Consider the following 24,643-nt stretch of genomic DNA (forward strand, 5'->3'; position numbering starts at 1 on the left):
GGATTACTACAGTATGGATGATACAGAAGGGGCAGAGGTAGAGGTGCTGTATGGTAGTTTCGCAGCTACATAGGAGCTTTGAGGACCCAAACTATCATACCCCCACCCCAATATTGATGTTTCTGGTCGGGTGTGGCTTGCTGTGGCGAGTGTAGGAGCTAGGGCCGATAGACCATGAACCTTGCAGCAAAGGGGGAATTTCCTGACAGCAGCACAGAGAAAAGTAGTGCCCAGGCAGGGTGGTTCCAGAGAGAGTGAGGAGACAGGTAGCAGCTTACAAGAGACCACCAGAAGGGAGAATGGAGGGTGTTAGGAAAGGTGATATGAAATAACCCCCGAAAAAGAAGTAGGTATTGTATGTATCCCTTGCCAAGGTCGCAGCAACTAGTCCGCATATGATATCGACGCTGTTCAAATGTTCCCCACAAGCAGCTAATATTTGAACAGCTGGATAGCTAGTTACAGTACTTGCAGACAGAGGAACATACAACAGGAATACATGCCTCCGTACAATATCAGCCGGCGTTGTCGTGCATGGCGCATCCCCCTTGATCGTGGCCTAGTGAGAGTACTCTTCTTCCGGGCTGCATCATCATCATCCGGTTCCTTCAATCAATCATCAGTCAATCATCCGTGTGTCCCTTGAGGCCACAACCACAGCAGCTGTTTCGCCATTATTTGACTTTTTCCTGGCTGCTTCCTCTGTCTCGCCTCTCGTTGTTCGCCCAGCTCCAGTTCCAGCTCCAAGTTCCAGTTCCAGTTCCAGCTCCCCCTTTCCTTTTCTTTCCCTTTTCCCTTTTTCCCTTTTTCCTTTTCCCCTTTGGCTCCAGTAATCAGAGTAAGTCAGTCTGGCTGCGCCTGAGTCTGAGTCTGCGCATGCCACTTACTACTAATACCAGATCCCATCCCCCTTCTCTTCTCTCGTTCTCTTCTTCCTTTCTTTCTTTTTCTCCTCTTCATTTTCTCTCTTCTCTCCTTCTCATACTCTCCCTTCCCCTTCTTCCCAGGCTTGTTTTCTTTTCCCCCCGGGCGCTTCTTGTTCTTGTTCTTGTTCCAGTTCCATCCCGCTACCACACAACTCCCGTATCTCGCGCCCGTTCTTCTTATATGACAGCTTCACCCACCCCCCCGCTCCCAAATCTCCCAAATCTCCCATCTTCCGTCCGTCTTCATTCTCGCCAACTTTTTTGTCCCTCACCATCACCAAACGCTCCCCCCGGAACACGTCAACATCATCATCACCACCCACCATCCGCCATCCGCCATCCGCCATCCACCACCTAAAAACCTCTGGTTCTCTGCGTGTTTGAATGATCGCGGATAATTAATTCATTTTGATGTTCCTGGAGCTTGCTTTATCCCGCCACCCCGACAAAGCACCAACACCAGTCCGGTCCGTCCAACAGCGCAATCCGACTCCAAACCGCCAAAAGTTTTTCTTCCTTGTGATTTTCGTGTTCCTCGTCGTCTCCTCCTCCTGCCTAAACCAACTCCGTGAAACTAACCAACCACCACCGCAAACCACGACGCGACGGTTCTCTTTCTAACCACGGTCGCCTCCGGGTTCATATTGCTGTCCAGGATCGATGTTCATCCACCACCAATGAAACAGGGAAATTCATTGAGTTTTCTATTGTTCTTCCACCACCAATTTCCGGCGTTCAACAACTCAACACCACGTGATTATTTTATTTTGCTGCAGGACGAGCACAAATAAAAATATAAAAAAAATAAAAAAAATAAAAAACCCAATTTATTTCACAAGGAGAAACACAGGGAGAACGAGCCAGGTTCTGAGTAATAAAGAGGAATCTATTCTCCAGCCAACAGATCATACATACACATGTGTGAATGTTAACACTGGGCCTGTTCGATATCTAAAAAACAGGATAAAAATAATAAAATAATAATAACAATAATAAAATAAACCCCTCTCTGAGACACGGGCCATTCAATTATTATTATTGTTCTTATTATTATTATTATTATTACTATTACTATTATTATTATCATTTGCGCTGTTGCGGATTGAATAATTAATTATTCGTGGTGGAGAAGAAAGCATGTCTGGAGATGTTGCGGATGAAGGCTGGCGAGGCAAAGCCCGCACTCGACGCGGAGAGCAACAGCAGCAGCAGCAGCAGCAACAGTCGACCCTGAACAGCCAACCGCCTGCCGAACCTCATATACAACCACAGCCTCAACTACAACTGCAACAACAATTGGACCAGCAGTTCCAACAGCAGCTACCATCTGCCAAAATACTCAAGTCTTCGTCGCCTGACTTGTCATCCCCTAATTTATCCGACTGCGAGAGTGTGCCTACTCCCGCCCATTTTCTTTCTCGGTCTTCGTCCCCTAATGCTGCCCCACAGGGCACCTCTGCCTCTACGAGCACTGCTAGCGCTACCGTCCCCGCTGTTACAGCTTCAAAGAGCTCTGGAGGTGCGGGAGTAAAAAGTGAGAAACAGGACAGCGCCGCAGCCACTGGCACCGCGAAGCCGAAACGTACGAGACGAAAGAAAGAAGACAAGGACCCAAAGGAGAAAACTAAGGAGACAAAGCCTCGAAGACGTCGCACTAGTAATAGCAAAAACAATAACAACAACAATAATAGTAACAACAATAACATAAACCAGGCTCAAAATCAGCAGCTTTCGGTCACCAGCGACAATGCAGATCGGGGAGCATCGCGCAAAAGAGCTAAGCTGGATCATCCACAGGATACCAAGCCCAGTCCTCCCTCGCGGCAATCCAAGATCACCGATCTAGTTACCCCCCATTCTGCTCCTGCTCCTGCTCCTACTTCTACTCCTTCGACGCTATCTCCAACTCATGCGTCGAACCAGTTCCATCTTGCACCATCTTCGTCCACCTCCCCGCGGCTGCAGCCACACCACCAGCCCCATCATGTCCATGGTGTTTCGCAGAACAGCAGCTATGAAGCATTCCCGACAAACGGGGATTCCGGCCCTCCAGTCCGGCCCTATCACATCCAACCCGCTCCTTCTTCCACTCCCACTTTAGCTCCCGTTTCCGCGCCCGCACTCGGTCCGCCCCAGCAACACGCCCCACCCCAGCGCTCCAGCGGCCAGAACTATGACCCCATCCGCTCTGCTTTTGATAACTCTTCCCTCACCACCCCTCAGTTCTCTGCATCCTCAAAAATTTCCCTATCCTCCAGTCATCACCAGTTTAGCCCCCCGCCCAATACCAAGACACCGCCTCCTCGTCCAGTATACCGAGCCAGTGCATCTCCTGCTATAGCCAGCATCATCGACCCTCCCATCCAACCGTATTCCTCAGCCCCCCTCCAGTCATCTCTCTTTCATCAACAGTCAAAACCTTCTCCGGAGAACAATCATTCTGCCAAGGACTCACCTACTTCAGCCACTCCCACCTCGACTCCTAAAACCAATACGACAACTATCCAACAGCCTAATCCTGTGCATCAGCCCCTGCCATCCTCGTCTCTCTTGCAAGAACCCATTAGCATGGACATTGACAGTGGGAACAGCGCACCAGCGCCTGCTTCGTCAGCACCTTCCAAACCAACTGCTGCAGCCTCCACCAAGAAGGGAGCCGCAGCTTCCACAGGTACGCCCTCCACCGCACCTTCTCCCAAACCGTCACGGACCAAAGACACAGTCAAACCTCTTCTCCCATCAGGCTCAGGCTTGCTAGCCGGTACCCTTTTCGGCGTAGACCCCACCGATAAATCCAGCTCAACAACATCCACTATGTCCACCCCGAACATCATCCTCCACATCCCCCTCAACGGCAAAACCAACCAGATCATCAACTTCACTCGACTTGCAGAGCAACAGTACGGCTTCGATGCCCTCCATCCCCGCCTCGCAGCGCAGCGCGAACGGCTAGCCCGCGTCAATGCCGCTAGCGCCGCGCTCGAGAGGAACGAGAAGAGCGCCAAGGGTGCCGCTGGTACCGTTAGCGCAGCGGAGGATGATTTAAGCCTCGATGCTGATCGGGACAGCGATGGGGATGGCGATGTGCTTATGTCCGGCATGGGTGGTTCACCGTCGTTGTTGAACGCCGATGCAGGTAGTGATGCAGGTGGTGCTGGTGCTGGTGGTGCTACCGCTACTGCTGCTCCTACTAAGAAGAAGAGACGGAGGAAAATCGAAGAATATGACCGTGACGATCCGTTCGTTGATGATAGTGAGCTTGCGTGGCAGGAACACGCTGCTGCGAGCAAAGATGGTTTTTTCGTTTATAGTGGTCCGCTCATTCCGGAAGGTGAGAAGGTTGCTGTTGAACGGTATGTTTTGTGCCCCCTATCTTCTTTTTTTTTTTTTTCAGTCATTCCTTCCTTACAAGAGCAAAACTAATAAAACCGCGAATCCAGAGCCGACGGCTCCATAAAACGAGGCCGCGGCCGTGGCCGCGGTGGTGCTGGCGGTTCCGCTGCGGGTGGAGGTAGCTCACGCGGTCGCGGAGGTGGTGCTGTCTCATCGAGCGCCGGACAACACCATGCTGGCTCATCTGGGCATGATGGTGGCGGCGGGGGTGGTGCAAAGGGTGGTGGCTCGACAAGGGGAGGGGGTGCGGTAGCTCGCAAACCGCGCGTGACGAAGGCTGGGCGGGAGACAATGCAGCGGGAGAAAATGGAGAGGCAGAAGTTGGGGTTGGAGTTGGTAGGGAAAGGGGGTGGTGCTGGTGCTGGTTCCGCTGGGGATGGCGGTGCGGCTGGGTCTGGGTCTGGGACCGGGACCGCGGGTGCAGGTGCAAGTGCGAGTGGGAATGTTAATGCGAATGAGAGTGGGAATGTTAATGCGAATGCGAGTGCGGGTGTGAGTTCTAGCACTGGGGGTTCGTAGTGTGGAGAAGTGGAAGGCTTGATGATGAGAGAGAGTCGAAGAGAATACCCTTGAGGAAGAGGTGGATGGTGGAGGGGGAAGGAAAGAAAGTCATGAGAGGTTGTTGTTAACGTTCATTTTCTATTTTATTATATATATCCATTCCGAAGAGCTAGCTTTGCATGTCTGTGGTTCAACATCATCTTGTATCTGATTTTCTGCCTTTTGTTTTCTAGGGTTCTGGTCTGGTGTGGTCTGGTCTGGTCTGGTCTTCCTTTTCCATGATTGCTATCCTCGGTTTGGTCGTCTCTTTTACTCTTCATTTTGTCCTTTTATATTCACCCCTCTTTTTTTTTTCATTTCTTTCGGTCTCCCTCGCTGCCCTTTAAATTTATTTTTCGAGCAGTTAGTTGACTTGAATGCGATGTGATGGGTTAACTTTACAATTAACAATTTAACAATTTCCGCGACTCTCGTCAATATAAAAACTCGCTCCAAAGTTATTCCCTTCCCTTCCCTTCCTTTCACCCCTCCGTAAATAGGATATATATATATATAGACTCAGCCAGAAGCAAGGTGTTTCAGAATTCGCATTGAAAAAGAAGAGCCATACACGCAGTGATGTGGAGATAGAGAGAAACACAGACGCGCGCGCGATAATTTAACCTCTTCCCCCTACCACCAAAAACAAAAAAGGAAAAGTTGTATAGATAGCCAACACAAATAAGGTACGAAGTAATCAACTGAGGAAAAGAAAACGGGGCGCGGACTACCCTCCCTTATCGGCGGAAACTGACATGGACATGGTCCCTAGTTACAGAAAAACGTTAGCAGAGATTTACTTTACTTCGCCGAACGAAACGGCCGTGAGAGGGCACCGGGGAGAGGGGGACAAAAAGAAAAATGAAAAAACTCACCAATGATTAGCAGTAACCCCGCCTCTATTCTCCATCTGCTCCCAGCTGTTCCAGCTTCGAACCTTTTCGCCGGCCTCCCAGATCTTCTGGCCCCAGATGACATAGGTGACCTTGAGCGAGCCGGCGTGGCGCATGATCCATTCCGCGAGCGGGCGCCCGTTGGGGGAGTATGCCCCTGTCATCAAATCCAACGCCAACCCCAGCGGATGCTCCGACTTATTCGACCGCTTCCCGTAGCAAATCACAGACCGCACCTTGCCCGGATTCGCACCCAGGATCTTATACCCAGCATCGATCACATGGCGCTTGCATCGGCTCTCGGGGATCCTAACGGGCGGCGCTGCCGGCGGTGGCGGCGGCTTCTTGGTCGTGCAGCACATCACGTCGTTCGGATCATTGGGACACGTCCAGGGGTCCTTCGACGTGCCCGCGCCGGGCGTCGCGTAGCCCTTGCAGGCGGACTTCTTCATGCAGATGCCGGGGACGCCGCGGGCGCTGCAGCGCCGGCCCCTTGGGGGCGGCGGCGGTTTCTTGGTGCAGCACCATACGTCGTTGGGGTCGCGCGGGCAGGTCCAGGGGTCGTTTCGGGTTCCTGCGCCGGGGGTTGCGACGCCTTTGCAGGCGGACTTCTTGATACAGATGCCGCGGACGCCGCGGGCGTTGCAGGAGCGGGGTGCGCGTTTGGCAAGGCTGCCGTTGTCGTTGTCATCGTCAGCGTCGATGTCGGCGTCGTTGTCGTCGGCCATGCTGGGCTTCAGAAGGGGGAGTTCAGCTGTGCAGAATTGCCAGCCATTTGGGGAGTGTTTGCACCCGTCGCCGGCGACGGAGACGCCATTCAATGCCTTACATTCGGTTGGTGGCATACAGTGTCCTTCTTTGCCTTCGATGCTGCACTGTTCCCATCGCCTTGTTTTGGCGGATAGGGCGGTGCAGGAGGCCGTCAGGGCGAGGAGTGGGATAAGGTATCTCATCTTCCCTTATTCTCGGCGCGAAACTCCTACTCTTTGATGTAATCGGGAGAATTAACTGGGGCCAGAGAGATAATAAGGGAGGATAACTCGCGGTCGGAGTACTCCGCCGTTGTCGCGTTGTTGAAGGGGTTTGTTGTTGGTGGCTGCTCCTTTGGATGTGATGAGGGCAGAAGAATTGTGGTCATCGATGGCTCTTTTATATCTGTGATAGATGCTTTAGAGCCCCAAGATGGACAGCGCCTCTCAGCCTCATCCCCATGCTATCTGTGCCCCCTGAGGCTCATCCATCTTCCCCCAAATACGAAGTAGTGAGATGCTACCATTGATGCCAAGCTTTCTCCAAGGCTGGAGTATACGCTTCTTCCTCATACAGACTACCTTGGCAATGGACGATGTTGAAAGAAGTTCGCGAATCAGCGACCTCTAAGTCTCAAGAAGCCCTCGTCCAAACCGACTCTTGCCAGCTGAAATCGTCCGTATTTCTTTTGTTGGAAACGAGGCATTGTTGCATTGTTGGGCCAAATAGACCAGAACCACGCTACGAAACGGGACAGACACTCGAGATCTTCATCCGTTCTTGAGGCCCTCAAGCCAATCATGCAGAGCGGCAAGAGAAAAAAAAGCCTTCCCCGGCCCCTTGCACTAAGAAGCCCGAAGGGGTGGGGGAAACTCCCATGTGTCAAGCCTGGCTAAGCCGCAACTGCAGGAAATGCTTCCCCATGTTTTGCGGTGAAAGTTTTTGGAGATGATCGCAATCTGCGCATAGACTGTTCTCCGACGGACGGAAGAGGCAAGAAGCTGCTAGCAGTCGATATTTATAGAACACGAGCAAGGCTTTGGAGTTCGAAGACTTTGTAGTGTTTCGTTGGTTTGCCAAAGCCGTTCTCCGGCTCCTGAATGGTTAGTTCAAAGAGTCAAGGAGGTGAGGTGGCTTGTAAAGCTCCTATCCCTTTTTTGGCTTTGCCGCATCGCGATGCTAGGAGCCGCTTCGTGTTTCTTCAAAGACGACGATCAACATTTCTGATTTTTGGGCGGTTGGAGGCTGATGAAGATGTTGAAGATACGGGTTACTTTTTTTCTGCGTCTGTTTCCTTTTTAACTTCTTGTTGCTGCGAGTACGGAGTAGATAGATATAGGCCTAATCAGAATATGTTCAGAGGATCCTTTCAAAAATTATGATTAGCACTAAATAAGAATTTAATAAGTGTGTAGCTCTGTTACCATTCAAGGATTCTTCATTCCAGAGCAGTCTGAGACTTAGGCTAGCTTTAGTTAAACTGTAGTTAGCTGGTTTATTCAGGTGCAACAGGCATTAAGCCCCTTAAAACACTCTGTCTGGTTAAGAGAGGAAATGGAAATACTTTTATGCCGGTAACTTAACTATGTTAATAGAGTTGAGCTACATACAACTTAAATTTCTTAGTGTTAATTATTATAACTTTTGAGAGGATCCTCTGTTTGTCTGCGGCCAGCAATCCAACTCTCATGTGCTATAATATATATTCAGTGTTTCTCTTGATGGCTTCAACCAACTCCCCCATCGGTTGGAAACTTTCTCTCCAGCAGTGAGATTTTGATACCAGACATTTAAGCTCATGGAGGCATTATTGACTCCACTCTGTCGGTCCAGAACGCTGAGGACTGAGCAAACTTGAAACGACCTCATATCAGAGAAGAAGAAGAACGCCCCTGTCCTGTCCCTGCCCACACGGAATCATTTCATTATTAGCAAATTTGGGGATTAAGATCGGATACCCCCCACCAAAAATTGTATTGTAAAATGAGAGCTTTGAGATGGAAACCTGTTATCAGGCCAGGCAACCTTGTTGGTCTTTAAAACTAGGCATTACAAGATATGCACAATAATATATGTCAATGCAGCAACTCTATTCACAAAGTCTTTCTTTCCAGGGCCTAGATTTGCACCCTACAAAGAACAATGCTAAGTTAAGAGTGAGGAGAGCTGGAGTCAGTGTGAGTGATCAGGCTCGGAGTAACAAGTATTTATTTGTTCCTCAACTTCCTCACAACATCCTGACTTGGGGCCTGCTAATACAGATGGTGCAGAGACCAGCCAAATCTTTCATCTTTCTCATTGATGCTGCAATACTCCATATTCACATCTGACTCCATATTCTGACCGACCTGTTACACCCCGCTAGTCATCTTATTTAGTGAATGCTAAGCAGCACAGGAATCTCTTTGGTTTCATTTTCTCACCTGAATCTGAATGGGAGTCTGAATTTTGCCCTTCCCCCCTCGCACAATCAACGATGCCGTGTCCAGGCCCAACTCTGGCACAAATTCCTCAATAGCATAGGGCTGGTTGGCTTCGGAGAGTCGATTTCACCCCATGGGTCTGATGGTGAGACCTGGATGGCTTTGTTTCCTATGAGGAAACACCCATTGATGTATGTGTCTATAGTATAGCCACAAAGAACTCAGCATATGATGAATTTCACAAGGCATTTCAACCTCGCGATTGACCCTGTCCTCAAGCAATATGTCTCCCTTCTTGGTCATTATTGAACAACCATGGGAGCTAGCAACTGTGTCCCCAATTTCGCAATCATGCCAGCACATACAGATTTCATTATTAAAATTCCTGGAGGACTGCTGTACGCATCCGGCACATCTCAAGTAGCGATTATTTTCTTTCGCATTTTCCTCACAATGAACGTTGTTCTCCGAATTCGCGGATGCATCCGCTGCATCTAGCCAGGTTGCGCTTTTTTCTGGATCTCAGCATGCGATGCGCACCCGGCGCTTGGGTTCTTCCTCTACTCAAAGCCAAAGTTGGCTAAAATGTCGGTCGCAGAAAAGAAAAATACACTGCTGCTTCTCATTGTTCAATTTTACTTTGTCTCAGTAGACGCACCAGGGTGCTTCTACATTGTATCCCATCATGGTGCATGGAGCAATGTGAAGAGACAATGGTTCCTGTCATCTAGCGGCGCCGGTCCTGATGGTCTTCTCTATTTATATGACCCTCAATCGCGCGCTCGAGTTGTGTCAGAGTTTCAATCTTGATATACATCCAAGTGACGTATCTGATCGAGGTCTACGCAAGCAACATTTATCCGTCAGAAAGAACAATCCCCTCTCGCCAACTATGAAGTTTATCACCCTCTGTTTGGCCATCTTGCCGGCCGTTTTCGCTCTCCCGGCGGAACAACAGGACTGCGCATGCCCCAAGGTCTCCTGCCCCAAAGCAACCTGGGCAGAGGTATATTCAACTCCTATTCCCACATGAGTAGTCTGAGGCATGAATCAATCAACAAGATAAGAGAAAATTTACCTGACAGAGAACGATCACTAGGAGTGCAAGTGCTTAAATCAAGCTAGAATGCAATGCTTCTTTGATTGTGGAGGCCCATACCCACAGCTGCGAGTAAGTTTATGCCCTGAGGATTTCCATGTCCCTTAAGTAGCCTTGCAACGTTCGATCGGGTAACTCCTTGTGCCATTGCCTCTCGCTGACAACGTGCTTTTCTAGAGCTGCGAAGGACCCCGAGAATGGTGATCGGATGGCAAATTGAGCTGGGGACGTGGGATTGACTTCTGGTTGATTGGGGGAAATGTTAACTCAGAGCCAAGATTGTTTTGGTGTGCTGATGTAACTAACTAGTTAACTAGTTAACTACCCTATGATCTTTTTATTGTGGTTATTATTAGTACAATTAACTAGTTTTCCATTATCATTATATTTCCTGGCCACGTACTCTGTAATAGAGGGTACATTCACGTCTCTACCGTCTTAGGTACTCCGTAAATAACCTCCCATTCCAAGGCTTGGACAGCGTGTTGTGTTGCTTAACCACAACGAAGATGTTCGCGTGCTTTTAATAGCCAGCTTGTTGTCATTTGGTTCATGTTCTGTCCCTTTTAGACAAGACGAGTGTGCAAGGGTTCAATTCTAGTTACAAGTGAGTGACTTCAAGGACCCAATTGAAAATAACCCGAAGAATTCAAAACAACTATTCCATGTTATTGCTAAGATCTCTTATTTACAATAGCACAGAGGAGAAGAAAACCAAATAAACAACACAAAGGAACCTCGGGAGTAATGAAGGGATCACGTGAATTACCTACAGGATCACATGACCCGCTTCTATCTCCCCTCCCTTCTCGCAAGCGGCTATAATACGGAAAACACAAGCTCTTTTTATGGATGGTTAGTTACACCGCATCCTTGCTTTTACACAAGGATATCCTGTCGCGGCGAAATTAACCGCGATTCTCGTTCGCCTGGAAAGCCTCCTGGCGCAATGGCGTTAATGGCCTGATAACCACCACGAACACAGTCTGCCTCGACTGATTTGGCTCGCAGAATACTGGTTGCAACCCGTGCTGTATCTCCGTTGTAGCACAGGACAAGAACCCGCTGGTCATTAAAGTTGGAGGAATTATTGACCTGGCTGAAGATATCCTCCAGTTCCAGCCATTGTGCTTCCAGCACTTTCGCATCTGCGAACGGGCTGGGCTCCGCTGAAGTCAAGCTGCTGAGCGGGATGTTTATAGCATCCGGCACATGCCAGCTTTCATAGTCGGCTTTCTTCCGCAGGTCAACTATGTAAGTCTTTGGCTTTGCCCTGATGGCAGTCCAGCAGTACATTTTCACAGCCTCAGGAGGCTCGTAGAAGTGGGGAAGAAGGTCGCTTGGAAGCCGTTCCCAGCTGTCATCATAGCGGTATCTATCAGCCTTGATCAAATTCTGGTGATCTATTAGTGTCAAGTCCAATTTGCAGCGGATTAAGTGATGGCGACATTTATTATTTATTTCGACTCACCTGGTTATGTATAGGATGGAATTTCTCCGGTCCTAATTTCTGGAAATACTCGTCGATATACTGGTATGGCAGATCGCAACACAAGAAAACGCATTGAATTAAACCATCAGGGCCCGCTAGATCTTGCAAAGTCCCAGCCGATTTGCGCTTGTCCAACATTTGAACAAGCCCTCTTAAGTTGAACCCGGACGATGGGCCGCAAACCAGCCCCTGCCTGCACAATTCGAGAGACAGCGAATAAGCTTCAGGCGATCCTACTTCTTCAATTGCATCTATGGCCTTTTTCCACGGGAACTGAACAGGTTCGAGAAGAGAATGGGATCTAGGGCCTGGAACTCGGTCACCCGGAGCTGTGCAAACCCCAAGCCTGAAGACGGAAGGCTTTGCCTGCTTCAGATATGTTCCGATTCCTGTCATCGTGCCCGATGTGCCCATACCAGCGCAAATAACCTTTATTTCAGGGAGCTGCTTAAGAATCTGCGGCCCTGTCCAGCGGACATGTGCTTTCCAGTTATTCTCATTTTCGTACTGATTTGGGTTGGCAATTTCATCAGAGACAATTGCCATCGTTCTTGCGCCCTGGATCCCGCCGCGTTCGTCATGTGGGTTAGGCTGCGAAGGCCCCCCGAAGAGGGTGATGTCGAGCCCGAAGAATTGCATCAACCTCAACTTTGCGTAGCTCGTTTTATTGCTGAGATATGCCCTGACATCGCTGATATTGTGGCATATCCTTGCGATCATTGCCATCGAAATTACTGTCGAGCCAGAGCTGTATTCAATAATTGTTTTCGTTTTCCCTGGCACAACACTGGATTCGAGCATATTCATTGCTAAAAAGCAAAACACCGGCACAATTAGCTTCATGTATCCTTCTTCAGGAGTGCACTCCTGCGGAAATACGAACCTGGTATCGCCTTCACGTTGTTCGCGGGGTGCATTGTCATCATCTTTGCATATATCCGTACTCCATCTTGATAGAAGGGGTTCAGGGCCTCTGGAACTTCTACAAGTGGAAGTGGAGGTTGGAAATCGGGGTTGAAGTATTTCTTCAGAGCATCGGGCCCGGAATATACGTTCAAAATGTTTGGGTTCGCCATTTTATGTTTGACAAGATTTTCAAGCAGCAAAGAAATAGGCACCGAGCGGGATGTTTTCTTCAGAAGATGATGGCAGGCAGGACCATTGGAAGAGAGCGGCCACGAACCTGGACATTTATACAATACAATATGAGCCGTCGCCCATTCACCTTCAGTGTAGTCATCCCTGTTCCACGGCTGTTGCATACGTGTACTTGCAATTGGGCATTCGCATATCTCAAAACCAGAGGTACAATAATATCTGGCCCAATCATGACATAACTTGGACAGTTCTCTTGAATTCAGGAAGCGTTGTCGGGTTTTTACGGCCTCCTTGAATTGTCAATCTGCCTGGTAAGTAAGGTCTTTGTTCCCCATAAATTCGCATTTTGCCCTAGTCTGTCGTTTCTCTCTATAGACAGACCCACAGGGGTAGCTCACAAGGTTCTCTTCTGTTATCTTTGAGTACCGCATTTCCTTCCTATCCAAACAAATAGAAATTGTATCCTCAGGTACATGTGATATGACATTACGATGTTAGGGACGTTATTGTGTACAATAAAGTACCTTTGTGGAAAATGTCCTTTCACGGGTACCTTGAATGATATAGATCGGGTTGCAGTTCCTGTTCGGCCCGATTTCACTGGCTCCTGCGCGGCATTTTCCAAGCAAATAAATAGGCAGGTACCTTGATACTCTCTTTCATCAAACCTTAACTACCAGACCTGTTGCACAACCCAGTTGGGGTTGCGATCGTCCGCAAGTTCCTCGTTTAATCGTTACTTATTCACAGAAGAGATTAAAGCAAAATCACTTCTAGTGATCATTTCCCACGTTCATGAAATTCGAGCGCCGTTACTCTTCTCTCCCTGCCTCACTAGTACAAAGTATCCCAAATATCTGTTGTTTTCTCGCTATCTGGCTATTCAAGGGACGGAAATTTAGACAAAGACGCGTCTGTCATGGGATCAACACAGCCATCAATCTCAGGTCTGTCAGACGCCGGGGAGACTGCTAGAAATGTCGAGAAAAGTCCTTATGTTTTCAATGAACAGACAAACTTCGTCCCAAAGCGTACGATCATTACGGTGAGTTTTATGTCTTTAACGTGTGTAGCAACTTGAGCTGCGCTAACCAGCTTCAGATATTTCTGGCGTGCGCCACTGTTGATTTGCTCGCTTTGATGGATCAAACCACTTTGGCAGCTAGTCTTTCGATCATCTCAGATGAACTGGCTGCCGGAGATCTAATGTCCTGGATTGCCGCAGGGTATTTTGTGTACGTTCGCTGATCTAGTTTGCTTGCCTTCAAGGCAATACGATATCTATTAACATAACTGCAATTTCTTCTCGAAAGAACGTCAACATCTTTCCAGCTACTCTATGGCCGTTTTTCCGACATCTGGTCACGCAAAGTGATTCTCTACATTGGCCTCGCGATCGGTTTTATAGGATCCCTAGCATCCTCTCTCGCACAGACTGCCATCCAGCTAATAGTGTTCCGAGCCTTCACTGGCATTGGCAGTGGTGGGTTAATGACCGTGGCCCAGGCGATAGTCAGTGATACTGTTCCCCTCCGAGAGCGAGGAAAGTATCAAGGAATCATAGGCGCTGCCGTCGCCCTTGCGAATGGCATTGGACCTGTCATTGGCGGCTCCCTCGCATCCATCTCACCTGGCTCGTGGAGATGGATATTCCGTCTCAACTTACTCATCACAGTACTAACTACTGGCTGCGTGATCTTCTTCATGCCCCTGAAAAAAGTAGAAGGAGACTGGAAGTTGAAACTGAGAGCTATAGATTTCACCGGTGTTATACTGGCCCTTGGCGGGACAACGGTGCTTTTGCTGGGTTTGATATGGAGTGGGGGTGAGTATGCATGGAACTCAGTCCACGTCATCGCTACATTGGTTGTCGGATTTTTTTTCTCGACCGTGTTCGTTTTATGGCAATGGAAGGGGACATCTACGCCTCTTGTACCGATGCATATTTTTAAATCTCGTATTGTTAATGGAGCCAGCCTAACCATGTTCATCAATGGCTGGAATTTCCTCGTCCAGTTCTACTACATTCCTCTATTTTACCAGACAGCATATGGCTACTCCGCTACCAAGGCTGCTTCGTTGCTACTTCCGATTACGTTAACTCAGAGTACGTTTGAATTCTTCAAAGGTGGTCGGGGCCCTAGGGCCCGCCGCTAAACCATATATCGTTCCCTCCTTTCTTTACTCGTGTTACTAATCTATATTAGCCGCTAGCAGCACATTGTCGGGCCTTGTCGTGCACTGGGTAGGCCGCTATCGAGAGTCCATCCTTCTTGGATGGGTCATATGGGCAGTGGGCCTTGGCCTATTCTCAACGCTCAATCAATCCTCAGGTCTTGGAAAACAAATCGGCTACGGATTATTAACTGGGTTTGGTCTAGGGAATACATTGCAACCGTAAGTAGTGACAAAATGTGAACAAGTTATGGAATTAATATGTGTGGAGCGTTAATATCAATTTTCCCAGAGCACTCATTGCAATACAAGCCGGCGTCGAGCGGCGTGATATGGCAGTGGTGTCATCATTTAGAAAGTGAGTGGAGAATTAAACTAAAATACACATAGGCCGGTTACTTAATACATGTCAACGTCTCTACAGCTTTATTAGAAATCTCGGCGGAACCCTAGGACTTGCCGCCGCCGGAACTATCATACATAACATCTTACTATCGTCTGTTTCACCTCTCAACCTTAGCAGATCGCAAACCAGTCGACTACTTAAGAGCCCTGGTTCGTTCCTTTCCACCCTGCCGGAATCGGAGGCTGTCCGTGTCCGATCCGTTCTTGTCACCGCATACCAGAAGGGGTTCCGAATAATATTCCTAATCGGCGCGGGGCTGGCCGCCTTGGCGTTCTTCCTTGCTATGTTCCTGATGCCGCAGGTAACTTTGGAGAGGCCGGATGACGATGCTTTGAAAGAAGAAGGGAAGAAGAGCATTCAGGCTCGCAGGAGGCTATCGGGTGAGAAAGCCGTTTGAGACTCTAGTTACGTTTCGTAAACGACAACCGTGCAGAGGGTCTTTCAGCAGCAATTTAATAAGTTTCTCAACAAGCTAAGTGAAAGCATTAAATGAATATAGATAGATCTTGGTTAGAATATAGAATATAACAGTTTTTTTTTTTTCAAGTTTTGTCCCTTGTAATTCTTCCAAGAACCACCGTGGAGAATCATTACGGACTATTTACACACCTGCTTCAGCACATAGTAGGGTGGGAGATCACTGTTTGCTAATAGCTCGGGAGCCCTCAACTGTGCTTTTGTCTTTTAAGCCGACCAATGGTGCGGGTGCGGTGCTCCTGGCTATCCTATCGCGAAGTGCGTCAACTAACTAGTTAGTTTAGAGTCGTCAGGTTAAGCTCATGCTAGCGGCGCTGGGTTAACTAAGTTAGTTACGTTAACGTTAACTACTGCAACAAACGCCACATCAACTATTGCTAACCAACAACGGCTATTTCGGGCCAATTCCCCCGTGCTTTGAGAGAATCTTCTTACCATTCAGCTCATCTCACTAGGATGTATTCTTTTCCCTATAGCTAGGTTGGTGCACTCCAAGCCCAACTGGCTAGGAAAGGAGTATCTCCGCATGTGCCTCTTATGCGCCCTCGTCTTTCTGACATCAACGATGAACGGTAAACAGTGTGAATTTAAAAAAAAAAAAAAAAAAAAAAAAAAAAAAAAAAAAAAAAAAGGGCCCGTACAAGGACTATGGAGTGAAATGCCTTTAGGAAAGCGCTAACCGAGCTTATGATATATTTCAAATACTAAGACTTGACGGCAGCTTGATGGGTAGTATAAACACTTCTGCCCAACTATGTCAAATACTATGAAGTCCCACCAACAGGCAATGCTGGCACAGGGATTGTCTTCGCCATCTTCAATGTGTGAAACCCCGTTCCCACGTGAATAATATCTACAGGCGGTTTCTAAGACACAAACGCTAGGTTGGCCAGATGATCGGTGCTGTCTTTCTTTGGGTAGCAGACTGGAAAGGCCGACAACTACCCATCTTTCTCGGCTGCTTTGGTGTCTGTATCGCGACTATTCCGACAGCCAGTGGGCGGTTCTTGTTATCATTTTTTGCTATCATTGCTTGTACCGCTGCGCCGCTATACATTATCGACCTTGCGCCGCCCCAGTACCGCGCGACGGTTGCGGGCATGTATAACACATTCTCCTACGTGGTTTGTACCCCTCTCCGCAATCCGTGTACCTTGAGCTATTAGTTTAACCGTGCAAGAGTGACACTTTATAGGACTCCATAATTGCCACATCCTCCGTTTATGGAAATCATAAACACCTCGCGCACCTGGGGAACAGCGATTGGCGCGTGCCTTTATGGATTCAAATGCTTTGCCCTAGAGTTGTTTGTTTGGGGATTTGGTTCTATTTTGAATATCCTAGATGGCATTGTGAAATATCTCTTTTTTATGAGAAGACCAGGAAACTAATCGCAGCAACTAATCAGGTTGATGGGGAAAGAACGCGACGATAAGGCAAGGGCCATATTGGCCAAATACCACGCAAACGGTGATTTTAACCACCCATTGGTTAAACTTGAAATGGATGAAATGGCCGAGTCTTTGAGCAAGGAAGACATGTTGACCTGGCGAAACTTTTTTGATATCCGAGTACTATTCAAATCCCGTTCTCGTCGGTATAGGATGATGCTCAATGTCTCATTTTCGTGGTTTGGGCCATTCTCCGGTAGCGAGTATGCTCCAACGAATCCAAGAACATCCCAGGGCCATAACAAGCCGTCTTTGTATCTAGAAAGTGTCTATATTTTGGCTGACCCCCGACACATTAATCTCCCAGCGTCGCATCGTACTACCTTCCCTACCTCCTTGAGAACGTTAGAGTGACCGATACCGACGCCAAGCTCCTCCTCAATATCGTCTACGCCATTACGGGATGGATCCCCGCAATGGTTGGGGCACGCTGCCACGATATAATTGGACGTTGCAAAATGTTCCTTGGCTGTACAGCGGGCATGGCAGTTTGCCTTGCGATTGTTGCGGGGACGCACACTGGAAGAGCTGGACGAAGTCTTTGAAGCGCCTAACGCCTAACACCTGGAAGGCCAGTACGGCCACGATTGTCCTGAGGCGACGTATTCCTATTGACGAAGAGAATTAAGAGACGAAGGACGAGAGTGTTTTTTTGTAATAGGTGGCCAGTCTGCCATTGGACTGCCAGATACTGGAAGCCTAGTCCAGAGATACCCAAGATTTTACCCCCCTCAATAATCTAGTCCTCCACTCTTCTGCCACAGCCTGTCAAAATTCACAGTTAATTTTCTAACAATGGACCAAATATGTTCTATGTAGATCTATCTTGTTCTTTTTATTTTATAATCACTCCTTGAAGACAGCTCGTCGCCGTAAACTTTTGGGAGCATGTTACCTATTCTAATATGAACATTCTCCTTAAGAGGAAAACAAAAGAAGAAAAAGTATATCAATCTATCAGTCAATCATATTATAAGCAGGTCTATACTTTTCCTTGCTATTTATCATGATAGCAAGCTCTCCCTCCCCAAAATCAAACTCCATATCTTCCAATATAATCCGTGCCCTGAATTTTATCCTATGTTTGCGCAAACAAGGCGGTTTCTCTAACACCATTTTCAAAATCCCCTCCGTGGGTATACCAACCGTCATCAATTATAATACGTAACACTTACCACCGTGAAAATCTCCCTCCTCCCTCCCACACCTACACTCCCGTCACCACCCACATTAATATATCCAGAAAGACTGTCTGTGTCACCACCGCCGCTGCCGCCGCCGGCGATTAACGACGAATTAGACGCATATGCTATCGAATAGCCTCTCTTCTTCCCATCCTTATTCCCCGCCGAAAACGAAATATCGACCGGCACCGCCTCCTTCCTCGAAACTAGCCTCCCCTCCCGCCCCAACCACACCTCCCTATCAAAGCTCGATAACAAAAAGGGACCAGACTGATTCGTCGCGATGACGTCAATGTCCGTGCTGTTATTGTTATAGTAATAGATGACCCACCGGGCAGATTGGGCGCGGTATTTATCCGTTTTTGCATTATTTTCCTTGTTATTATTATTATCATTATGATTACTAGACGAAGACATTGTCGTTATTAATGGCTCTGGTGCCGCGTTGTCGTTATTGACACTATTTGCGTCCGCACGCGGCGGCCGGTTGTGGGAGAGTAGGCGGCCGTTTTCATGTTCGAAAACGAGATAGCGGCCCTCGGTTAGTTGGCCTGTGCATATCTTATAGCCTTCTTCGACAATGTTGGGGAGCGTGGAGGGCTGGGAGGAATATGGGGGAGGCGGTCGTGGGTCCGGGAACTGCGATTCGCAGAAGGCTGAGCCGTCGAATTCGCCGCGGGAGTCGCGGTGGGGAGGTTTGGGTTTTGGAATATTAGGGATGGAGAGGTCAGGCTATAGGGATATACCAGAAATGGTTAGGCAAAGAGAATGTATATTATATGCGCGTGTTGTGTGGGGCCCACTAGTAGTTAATCATGGAGGGGGTATTTCAGGGACATACGTTCTCGAAATCCAGTGCGTTTAGCAGGTTTGCCATGTTTTGTCTCCTCCAGGGCACCATCCCGTCTGTCCTGATGTTATCATAACCTTTTGCGCTAAGCCATTCTTCAATAAAAAGGATTTGCGAATTGTGGTCTGCGTGTTCGGTAAAAACGTGGCCCCCGCGGGTCCAAGGGGAAACGATGTAGAAAGGGACCCGAACTCCTGATAGTATGATTATTAGTTTTGCGGTTAATAGCAGTTTGGCTAGCTGGCGATTGCGTATTTGAGAGGTGACGGTCGACAGTATGGGGGGGAAAGAACGAACCAGGGCCGGTGTATATGTTTCCAAAAAGACCATATGGGTCCTCCAACCATTCGCCAGGAGTGTTTTCTGGAGAGTGATAAGGAGGGACATGATCTCCCCAACCGCCAGATTCTTGAAGCTTCGGTCAGCTTGGTTTATGTGCCAACGGTGGAAGGAGAAAAGATACCATCGTAGCTAATCATGAGCAGGCTTTTACCATACTTTGGTCCCTTAACCACAGCATCTACAATTTTGTGCTGCAGCCAACCTCCATCAGAGGGAGAGTACGGTGCGTGTTCGGACAGCTCTCTTGGGGCGATGATGAAACTAACTTGCGGTAGCATACCTGAGGCAGCATCTGCATAGAAAGCCTCCAGTCCTAAATACGCCATTCCTTTCTGTGACAATGCTGAGTCTGAGGATGCATTCTGGAACTGCTCGAACCAGGCCAAGGGGTTGTCATCGAAGTTGTCCACTCCTTGGTAAACCTGCCAGGAAACGCCTGCAGTTTCATATATGTCGAATATTGTTTTCCATTTGAGAGGGTAGCAGTTGAGATTGGGAGCCTCACAGCCTGGTAGCTTAGTTTAGCTGAAAAAGTTCACTCGCTGAGCAGAGTCCGTCCAGAACAACTCACCTGGCATTTCGGTATTATCTATATATACCCCTCCTTCATCTGGTGACTGCGGGCTTCCAGGTGCGTTAATACTCCCACTAACAAAGGTGACACGATTCGGGTTCGTTGCAGTGATTTGCGATTGCTATCCCACCATTAGGCTCAAACGTTGCCTCCTAAAGCATGGAGGGGGGGCATATACCTGATACATATCCCCGATAGTCCATCCTTCTGCAATTGCAAACTGAACAGGTAGGTCCTGTCGTTTTAGATAACCCCAGCTCCATGGTGTATTATTCCTTGCCCATCCATCATTGAGGCCGCCGTTGATGGAAGCGTGATTTTCTGTATAGCCATTGCTTCCAGCAGCCATGCACTGTATAGCCTGAGACCAGTTTCCGCCTAGATATCCTAAGTACCACGGAAGTAGGGTGTCTGTGTCATTTGACAAGCTCGAATCAACCGGTCTATAAAAGGTAAGTGTTTATATCATTTCGATATAGACTGGCAGCAAGGAACTGACTGGTACCACACGGAACGGCCATTCGGGTTGATCTGTACGTTGGGGTCGTTAAATCCCCTTGCGCCCGCCATAGTTCCGAAATACTTAGAGGTTCAGTTAGATTTCGAACACTCGACAGTGCTATCGTTGATAGAAACATACCGTGTCCCATGAACGATTTTCTTGCATAAATATAATGACATGGTCGATGTCCTTCAAGCTTCGAACGGGTTCGCCTCGGTCAATTAATAGAATCAAAAGGATTGCGGTTAATAAACCAGCTAGCTATATTGCAAACTCATGGTCAGTAAAGGAAATATATCATAGTCGAACAAGAAGCTATGCATACTGCAGTAATAGCTAATCCTAGTTTCACCCAACGAGAAGCCATCTGACTAAACTGTAAGATACCGAAATGGTGTTCCTTAGAGTGTTAGCAGAGTGAGCATGGGTTTCAGAAAAGAAATTTGTAGCTTTGGTAGATATAGCCATAACATCTGAGATTCACTTCATATTCCACGAAGGGGAATGGATGGTGTGGGGAGGTAAGAACCTTGGAATACTTTTTACTGAATATAGAATTGACTTCCGCCTCCTCCCGCTAATCAATCAGCACCATTTGAACGGCGGCTCAGTTTGATAGAGGAGCGCAATAGCAATCACACGTACGCAGATCTGGGCAAACGCAGACTAGAGCATACAGCCTCCATGTTTGAAACTGCTTCCAAGAAAGCTAAGAAGCTCTCTCTAGACGTCAAAGGTAGGGTGTCAGATTAAGTTCCTCAGGTGGCAGTGCAAGCCAGCAAGACGGCTGCTCTGTAAACTCAACCCCTCAGCAAGAGATAAAAAGGCAGCCGGGTAGCCACTAAACTCTTTGCTCTGTGCTGCCAGCAAAGGATCCGCGTGTGAGGGCTTTTTGTGTACTCCGTACAACGTGCATGTCTGTGTCAGCTTTGCTTTTAACCCCGGTCGTTGGGCTCTATCTCCATCGGCTTTAACACAGCTCCCGGATGGAACGAACATCCAGCCGCCGGAGAATACGCCAACCACGCGGTGATCTCCAAGATCCTCCGAGAGTTTCGTCACAGCCAGCTCAAGCTAACACAAGTAGCCAAGCCGCAGGTTGGTCAAGAAGCTACTTGGCGTCTGTCGTCATCTTCCTAGTTCTCGTGGTAAGCTTCTTGGGAGCTCTGCGAATCCCAAGGTCTCCTCCGTATTATTCGTCACAAAACCGGGTTCTAGGCCCGACGCAGCAGCAGCAGCATCCTGGCGCTCAGAGGCTGCATCCCGAGGCGCATATTTATCGGACTGTTAGAACAATCCGTCTCAACTGGACGGTAACTGCGGGTTATCGTCGTCCTGACGGTGTGCTGAAACGCATCTATCTTGTAAATGGTGTGTGTCTGTCTCCTGCTTAGTTAGTTATCGTTGTTTGGCTACGGCAATTCCTCACTAGCGCGCGAAGGCCGATCTACGATCGACTAACATGATAGTGACATCCCGACCCGCCGCGACCAGGGCAATTTCCAGGCCCGGTCGTTGAAGCCCGATCTGGAGATCGTTTGATTGTGGATGTAAGAAATGGCTTGGAGGATGAGGGTGTCTCGGTGCATTGGCATGGCCTGCATATGAGAGGTTGTTTTTAACATTGAATAGCGCAGTAAGTTAACTAGAGGTTCTCGCGTTGCTAACATCGTCAAGATGCAAACCGAATGGATGGCACAGTAGGAGTGACCCAGTGTGCTATCAACCCCGGAGATTCCTTTCGCTATGATTTTACTATTTCCGATTCGCAAAGCGGAACGTATTGGTACGGTTTAAAATTCCATGTCTGTATGTACTGTACATATGTATAAGCAACATACTGATGTCTAGTTACTCAGGTATCACGCTCATTCCGGCTTGCAGAGAGCAGATGGTCTATACGGTGGTTTGGTGGTTCATCAACCGTCACCAAAAGCTATTCGAGGAACTCAATCCCGAAACGCGGAATCAGATATCTTGAAATATAAGTATCAGAAAGAAATTCTCCTACTGGTTGGGGATTGGTACCATAGGCCCGCGGACGATGTCCTGAAATGGTATATGCGGGCAGCCTCATACGGGAATGAAGTATGAACATTACATCTCCCTCTTATACTCTAATCTAGGCAGAACTGATAATGATATTTTCCAGCCTGTACCGGATTCTCTTCTCGTCAATGGAGTCGGTCGCTTTGATTGCGCCAGGGCAGTCCCAGCGCGTCCTATCGACTGTTCCAGTAAAACTCCCATGCCTCATTTTATGATTGACCCTACCCAGTCATACCGGGTCCGAGTCGTGAATACCGGGTGGGCATTCTCTCTTAGATCCTAAGGAAGAATGTAGCTTTTTTCTAATGCGATGACTTAGATCTCTTGCAGGGTTTTCTCTTGGGTTTTCCCAAGGGAATATAAGCCTTACCCATGTTGACGGAGGCTTGGATGTGCAGCACTTTAAACAGTCAAAGGCATCCAATTCGAAGTCTATAGGAATTCTCTATCCAGGTCAACGAGTAGATTTTATCCTGCAGCACCATCAAAACGCGCGAGGGAAGTCCTCCCTCACCGTGGAGTTGGATCCTGAGTATGAGTCAACCCTCACCTAAAGACTTCCTCTCCTTTGATACCCTCCAGCTGACAGTATTTCAGTTGTTTCAAATATCCCAACCCAGCACTCTCTTCTGCCCAAGCCTTTCCGATATACAACGCCAACTCAAACAATATTAAAACATACAGTCCACAGCCCCTACATATCCTCTCAAGTACTCACATTAACCTCACTCAGGTTTCATCCACTGCGGCGGTGCTCTCCGGCCTTCCGCCTGAAGCCCAGCAGACTTACGTTATATATACAAAGATATCCCAAATGTCGAAGAACCAGAACATGCCTTTTGGTTACTTTAATCAGACATCATGGCGTCCGCAATCAGACCCTCCACACCCTCTGGTCGACCTTGATCCGCACCATTGGGATAAAAACCAGTTCGCGATTTCGACAGGGAGTAAGCCCGTCTGGGTCGACCTTGTCGTTAATAATCTAGACGAAGGACCACATCCGTTTCATCTTGTAAGGCGATTCTAGACATTCATATCCTTCCTTCCTCAGCTCCAAGCCTAATGGTGTCCCTTTTCGCGTCCCAGCCCAACATCTATCCCCAATCCAGGAATCCAATATCGATCAAACACTAAATTTAACAAAAAACAGCACGGCCACAACTTCTTCATTCTCACTATCCATTCCTCATCTCGTGGATGGGGCTCATATAACCCATTCAGCCCTCATCAACAGCATCAACAATACCGACCAACTTCGATGGACCTTGCTAGAGCCCTGCTGCGGGATACAGTGCAAATACCACCACGGGGACATGCCGTCCTACGGTTTCGCGCTGATAATCCAGGCATCTGGCTGTTTCACTGCCATATCCTGTGGCATTTGGCAAGTGGGATGGCAATGGTGTTTGACGTTATGAACGGATCTCAGACAGGAAATGGCCACGGCCTGGCTGGTGGGGGAGCCATGGAGATGTGTCGATATCTATAACTAAATTTGGCCTTTTTTCTTTTACTTTTAATCATGGGAAATCGGGGGGTAGGCAGAATTGGAACGGATGGAGACGGACGCAAACGTATCCGTTTTTAGATCCATCTATAGAGAAGATACTAAGACGCTCTCATTCCATAGAATATATCATCGGCTTAAACCGAATTCCTCAGTGAGCTTGAGAAGAAAAGTTGAGAGAGAGTCATTTCTAAACATAACGTAAATACTGCCTGCGCCACGCAGATGGCTCATGATATGTCCTACGTACGTATTTACTCCATGGAAAATATATGCAACCAGGCTAGACTACATAGCAATAAGGTACTAGGTTGGGTTTGATAGTAATTACTAGAGGATATGAGTTGTTATGTATTGAATATATATGCCCTTGTATCCTGTTTTTGTAAACGCCGCCCAAAGAACCTTTGACGAGAGAAAAACAGCAAGAGGACTTCTCTTAAAAATAAAATAAAAATAAAAATAAAAACAATAAAAAAGAAGAGCAAGGTATAAATCAAAAGTGAGAA

The 24,643-nt window shown here is 48.0% G+C and overlaps 8 protein-coding genes across 12 annotated transcripts; 5 read left to right on the forward strand and 3 right to left on the reverse strand.

Annotated features, from left to right (window-relative positions):
- The first annotated feature begins 12 nt into the window (after window positions 1–12).
- BDCG_05842 (uncharacterized protein) lies at window positions 13–7,534 on the forward strand. The gene is made up of 4 exons (XM_045421535.1): window positions 13–355; window positions 448–4,279; window positions 4,367–5,545; window positions 5,632–7,534. Exons 2-3 carry the CDS (start codon window positions 2,064–2,066, stop codon window positions 4,836–4,838), a joined length of 2,688 nt encoding a protein of 895 aa, XP_045277402.1. The 5' UTR covers window positions 13–355; window positions 448–2,063; the 3' UTR covers window positions 4,839–5,545; window positions 5,632–7,534.
- Window positions 4,930–8,035, reverse strand: BDCG_05843. 2 transcript variants are annotated; one of them, XM_045421537.1, is made up of 3 exons: window positions 7,927–7,982; window positions 5,735–7,868; window positions 4,956–5,627 (listed from the first exon to the last, which is right to left on the reverse strand). In XM_045421537.1, exons 2-3 carry the CDS (start codon window positions 6,703–6,705, stop codon window positions 5,597–5,599), a joined length of 1,002 nt encoding a protein of 333 aa, XP_045277403.1. In that variant the 5' UTR covers window positions 6,706–7,868; window positions 7,927–7,982; the 3' UTR covers window positions 4,956–5,596. The 2 variants fall into 2 exon arrangements, with proteins under 2 accessions (XP_045281421.1, XP_045277403.1); XM_045421536.1 differs by having other exon boundaries at window positions 4,930–5,627; window positions 5,735–8,035.
- A 704-nt stretch (window positions 8,036–8,739) lies between these two features.
- Window positions 8,740–10,406, forward strand: BDCG_17210 (uncharacterized protein). Its single transcript, XM_045426353.1, has 3 exons — window positions 8,740–9,931; window positions 10,025–10,096; window positions 10,202–10,406. The coding sequence occupies exons 1-3, from the start codon at window positions 9,671–9,673 to the stop codon at window positions 10,226–10,228; spliced, it is 360 nt and encodes a 119-aa protein (XP_045281422.1). The 5' UTR covers window positions 8,740–9,670; the 3' UTR covers window positions 10,229–10,406.
- On the reverse strand, window positions 9,270–13,084 carry BDCG_05844 (cysteine synthase A). The gene is made up of 4 exons (XM_045421538.1): window positions 12,400–13,084; window positions 11,496–12,325; window positions 10,004–11,419; window positions 9,270–9,944 (listed from the first exon to the last, which is right to left on the reverse strand). Exons 1-3 carry the CDS (start codon window positions 12,776–12,778, stop codon window positions 10,904–10,906), a joined length of 1,725 nt encoding a protein of 574 aa, XP_045277404.1. The 5' UTR covers window positions 12,779–13,084; the 3' UTR covers window positions 9,270–9,944; window positions 10,004–10,903.
- BDCG_05845 (MFS drug transporter) lies at window positions 10,815–15,741 on the forward strand. Its single transcript, XM_045421539.1, has 7 exons — window positions 10,815–13,255; window positions 13,365–13,659; window positions 13,716–13,849; window positions 13,928–14,721; window positions 14,822–15,011; window positions 15,082–15,147; window positions 15,214–15,741. The coding sequence occupies exons 2-7, from the start codon at window positions 13,534–13,536 to the stop codon at window positions 15,590–15,592; spliced, it is 1,689 nt and encodes a 562-aa protein (XP_045277405.1). The 5' UTR covers window positions 10,815–13,255; window positions 13,365–13,533; the 3' UTR covers window positions 15,593–15,741.
- Window positions 15,742–16,470: 729 nt separating this feature from the next.
- On the forward strand, window positions 16,471–17,668 carry BDCG_05846 (the record flags this gene model as incomplete). Of its 2 annotated transcripts, XM_045421541.1 has the most annotated exons (5): window positions 16,471–16,494; window positions 16,566–16,796; window positions 16,868–16,978; window positions 17,070–17,326; window positions 17,431–17,668. In XM_045421541.1, exons 2-5 carry the CDS (start codon window positions 16,566–16,568, stop codon window positions 17,666–17,668), a joined length of 837 nt encoding a protein of 278 aa, XP_045277406.1. In that variant the 5' UTR covers window positions 16,471–16,494. The 2 variants fall into 2 exon arrangements, with proteins under 2 accessions (XP_045277406.1, XP_045281423.1); XM_045421540.1 differs by having other exon boundaries at window positions 16,473–16,796.
- Window positions 17,669–17,762: 94 nt separating this feature from the next.
- On the reverse strand, window positions 17,763–22,234 carry BDCG_05847 (phospholipase C). The gene is made up of 10 exons (XM_045421542.1): window positions 22,038–22,234; window positions 20,901–21,954; window positions 20,714–20,836; window positions 20,573–20,655; window positions 20,252–20,516; window positions 20,071–20,194; window positions 19,621–20,007; window positions 19,455–19,565; window positions 19,149–19,351; window positions 17,763–19,039 (listed from the first exon to the last, which is right to left on the reverse strand). Exons 2-10 carry the CDS (start codon window positions 20,940–20,942, stop codon window positions 18,275–18,277), a joined length of 2,103 nt encoding a protein of 700 aa, XP_045277407.1. The 5' UTR covers window positions 20,943–21,954; window positions 22,038–22,234; the 3' UTR covers window positions 17,763–18,274.
- BDCG_05848 (ferro-O2-oxidoreductase) lies at window positions 21,152–24,603 on the forward strand. Of its 3 annotated transcripts, XM_045421543.1 has the most exons (8): window positions 21,165–21,946; window positions 22,070–22,186; window positions 22,253–22,361; window positions 22,435–22,663; window positions 22,728–22,882; window positions 22,944–23,156; window positions 23,222–23,639; window positions 23,778–24,566. In XM_045421543.1, the coding sequence occupies exons 1-8, from the start codon at window positions 21,562–21,564 to the stop codon at window positions 24,114–24,116; spliced, it is 1,965 nt and encodes a 654-aa protein (XP_045277408.1). In that variant the 5' UTR covers window positions 21,165–21,561; the 3' UTR covers window positions 24,117–24,566. The 3 variants fall into 3 exon arrangements, with proteins under 3 accessions (XP_045281424.1, XP_045277408.1, XP_045281425.1); XM_045421544.1 differs by having other exon boundaries at window positions 21,152–21,946; window positions 22,070–22,361; window positions 23,778–24,603; XM_045421545.1 differs by having other exon boundaries at window positions 21,170–21,946; window positions 22,045–22,361; window positions 23,778–24,562.
- The last annotated feature ends 40 nt before the right edge of the window (window positions 24,604–24,643 follow it).

Source organism: Blastomyces dermatitidis (assembly GCF_000003525.1).
Source record: "Blastomyces dermatitidis ER-3 genomic scaffold supercont1.6, whole genome shotgun sequence".
Classification (NCBI taxonomy): Eukaryota; Fungi; Ascomycota; class Eurotiomycetes; order Onygenales; family Ajellomycetaceae; genus Blastomyces; species Blastomyces dermatitidis.

Excerpts from the sequence above, each read along its gene's own strand:
- BDCG_05847 (XM_045421542.1), bottom strand. The coding sequence starts at position 20,942 with ATGGCTTCTCGTTGGGTGAAACTAGGATTAGCTATTACTGCA. Across the intron at positions 20,656-20,713 it reads AAAATCGTTCATGGGACACG|TATTTCGGAACTATGGCGGG; the intron begins GTATGTTTCTAT and ends TGAACCTCTAAG. Across the intron at positions 20,517-20,572 it reads GGCCGTTCCGTGTGGTACCA|ACCGGTTGATTCGAGCTTGT; the intron begins GTCAGTTCCTTG and ends TACCTTTTATAG.
- BDCG_05843 (XM_045421536.1), bottom strand. The coding sequence starts at position 6,705 with ATGAGATACCTTATCCCACTCCTCGCCCTGACGGCCTCCTGCACCGCC. Across the intron at positions 5,628-5,734 it reads GGGGTTACTGCTAATCATTG|GGACCATGTCCATGTCAGTT; the intron begins GTGAGTTTTTTC and ends TTCTGTAACTAG.
- BDCG_17210 (XM_045426353.1), top strand. The coding sequence starts at position 9,671 with ATGGTCTTCTCTATTTATATGACCCTCAATCGCGCGCTCGAGTTGTGT. Across the intron at positions 9,932-10,024 it reads CCAAAGCAACCTGGGCAGAG|GAGTGCAAGTGCTTAAATCA; the intron begins GTATATTCAACT and ends AACGATCACTAG. Across the intron at positions 10,097-10,201 it reads GCCCATACCCACAGCTGCGA|AGCTGCGAAGGACCCCGAGA; the intron begins GTAAGTTTATGC and ends GTGCTTTTCTAG.
- BDCG_05842 (XM_045421535.1), top strand. The coding sequence starts at position 2,064 with ATGTCTGGAGATGTTGCGGATGAAGGCTGGCGAGGCAAAGCCCGCACT. Across the intron at positions 4,280-4,366 it reads GAGAAGGTTGCTGTTGAACG|AGCCGACGGCTCCATAAAAC; the intron begins GTATGTTTTGTG and ends CCGCGAATCCAG.
- BDCG_05845 (XM_045421539.1), top strand. The coding sequence starts at position 13,534 with ATGGGATCAACACAGCCATCAATCTCAGGTCTGTCAGACGCCGGGGAG. Across the intron at positions 13,850-13,927 it reads ATTGCCGCAGGGTATTTTGT|AACGTCAACATCTTTCCAGC; the intron begins GTACGTTCGCTG and ends TCTTCTCGAAAG. Across the intron at positions 15,148-15,213 it reads GTGGTGTCATCATTTAGAAA|CTTTATTAGAAATCTCGGCG; the intron begins GTGAGTGGAGAA and ends ACGTCTCTACAG.
- BDCG_05844 (XM_045421538.1), bottom strand. The coding sequence starts at position 12,778 with ATGCAACAGCCGTGGAACAGGGATGACTACACTGAAGGTGAATGGGCG. Across the intron at positions 12,326-12,399 it reads CAACGTGAAGGCGATACCAG|CAATGAATATGCTCGAATCC; the intron begins GTTCGTATTTCC and ends TTTGCTTTTTAG. Across the intron at positions 11,420-11,495 it reads TCCATCCTATACATAACCAG|AATTTGATCAAGGCTGATAG; the intron begins GTGAGTCGAAAT and ends ATAGATCACCAG.
- BDCG_05848 (XM_045421543.1), top strand. The coding sequence starts at position 21,562 with ATGGAACGAACATCCAGCCGCCGGAGAATACGCCAACCACGCGGTGAT. Across the intron at positions 22,664-22,727 it reads CAGCCTCATACGGGAATGAA|CCTGTACCGGATTCTCTTCT; the intron begins GTATGAACATTA and ends GATATTTTCCAG. Across the intron at positions 23,157-23,221 it reads ACCGTGGAGTTGGATCCTGA|TTGTTTCAAATATCCCAACC; the intron begins GTATGAGTCAAC and ends ACAGTATTTCAG.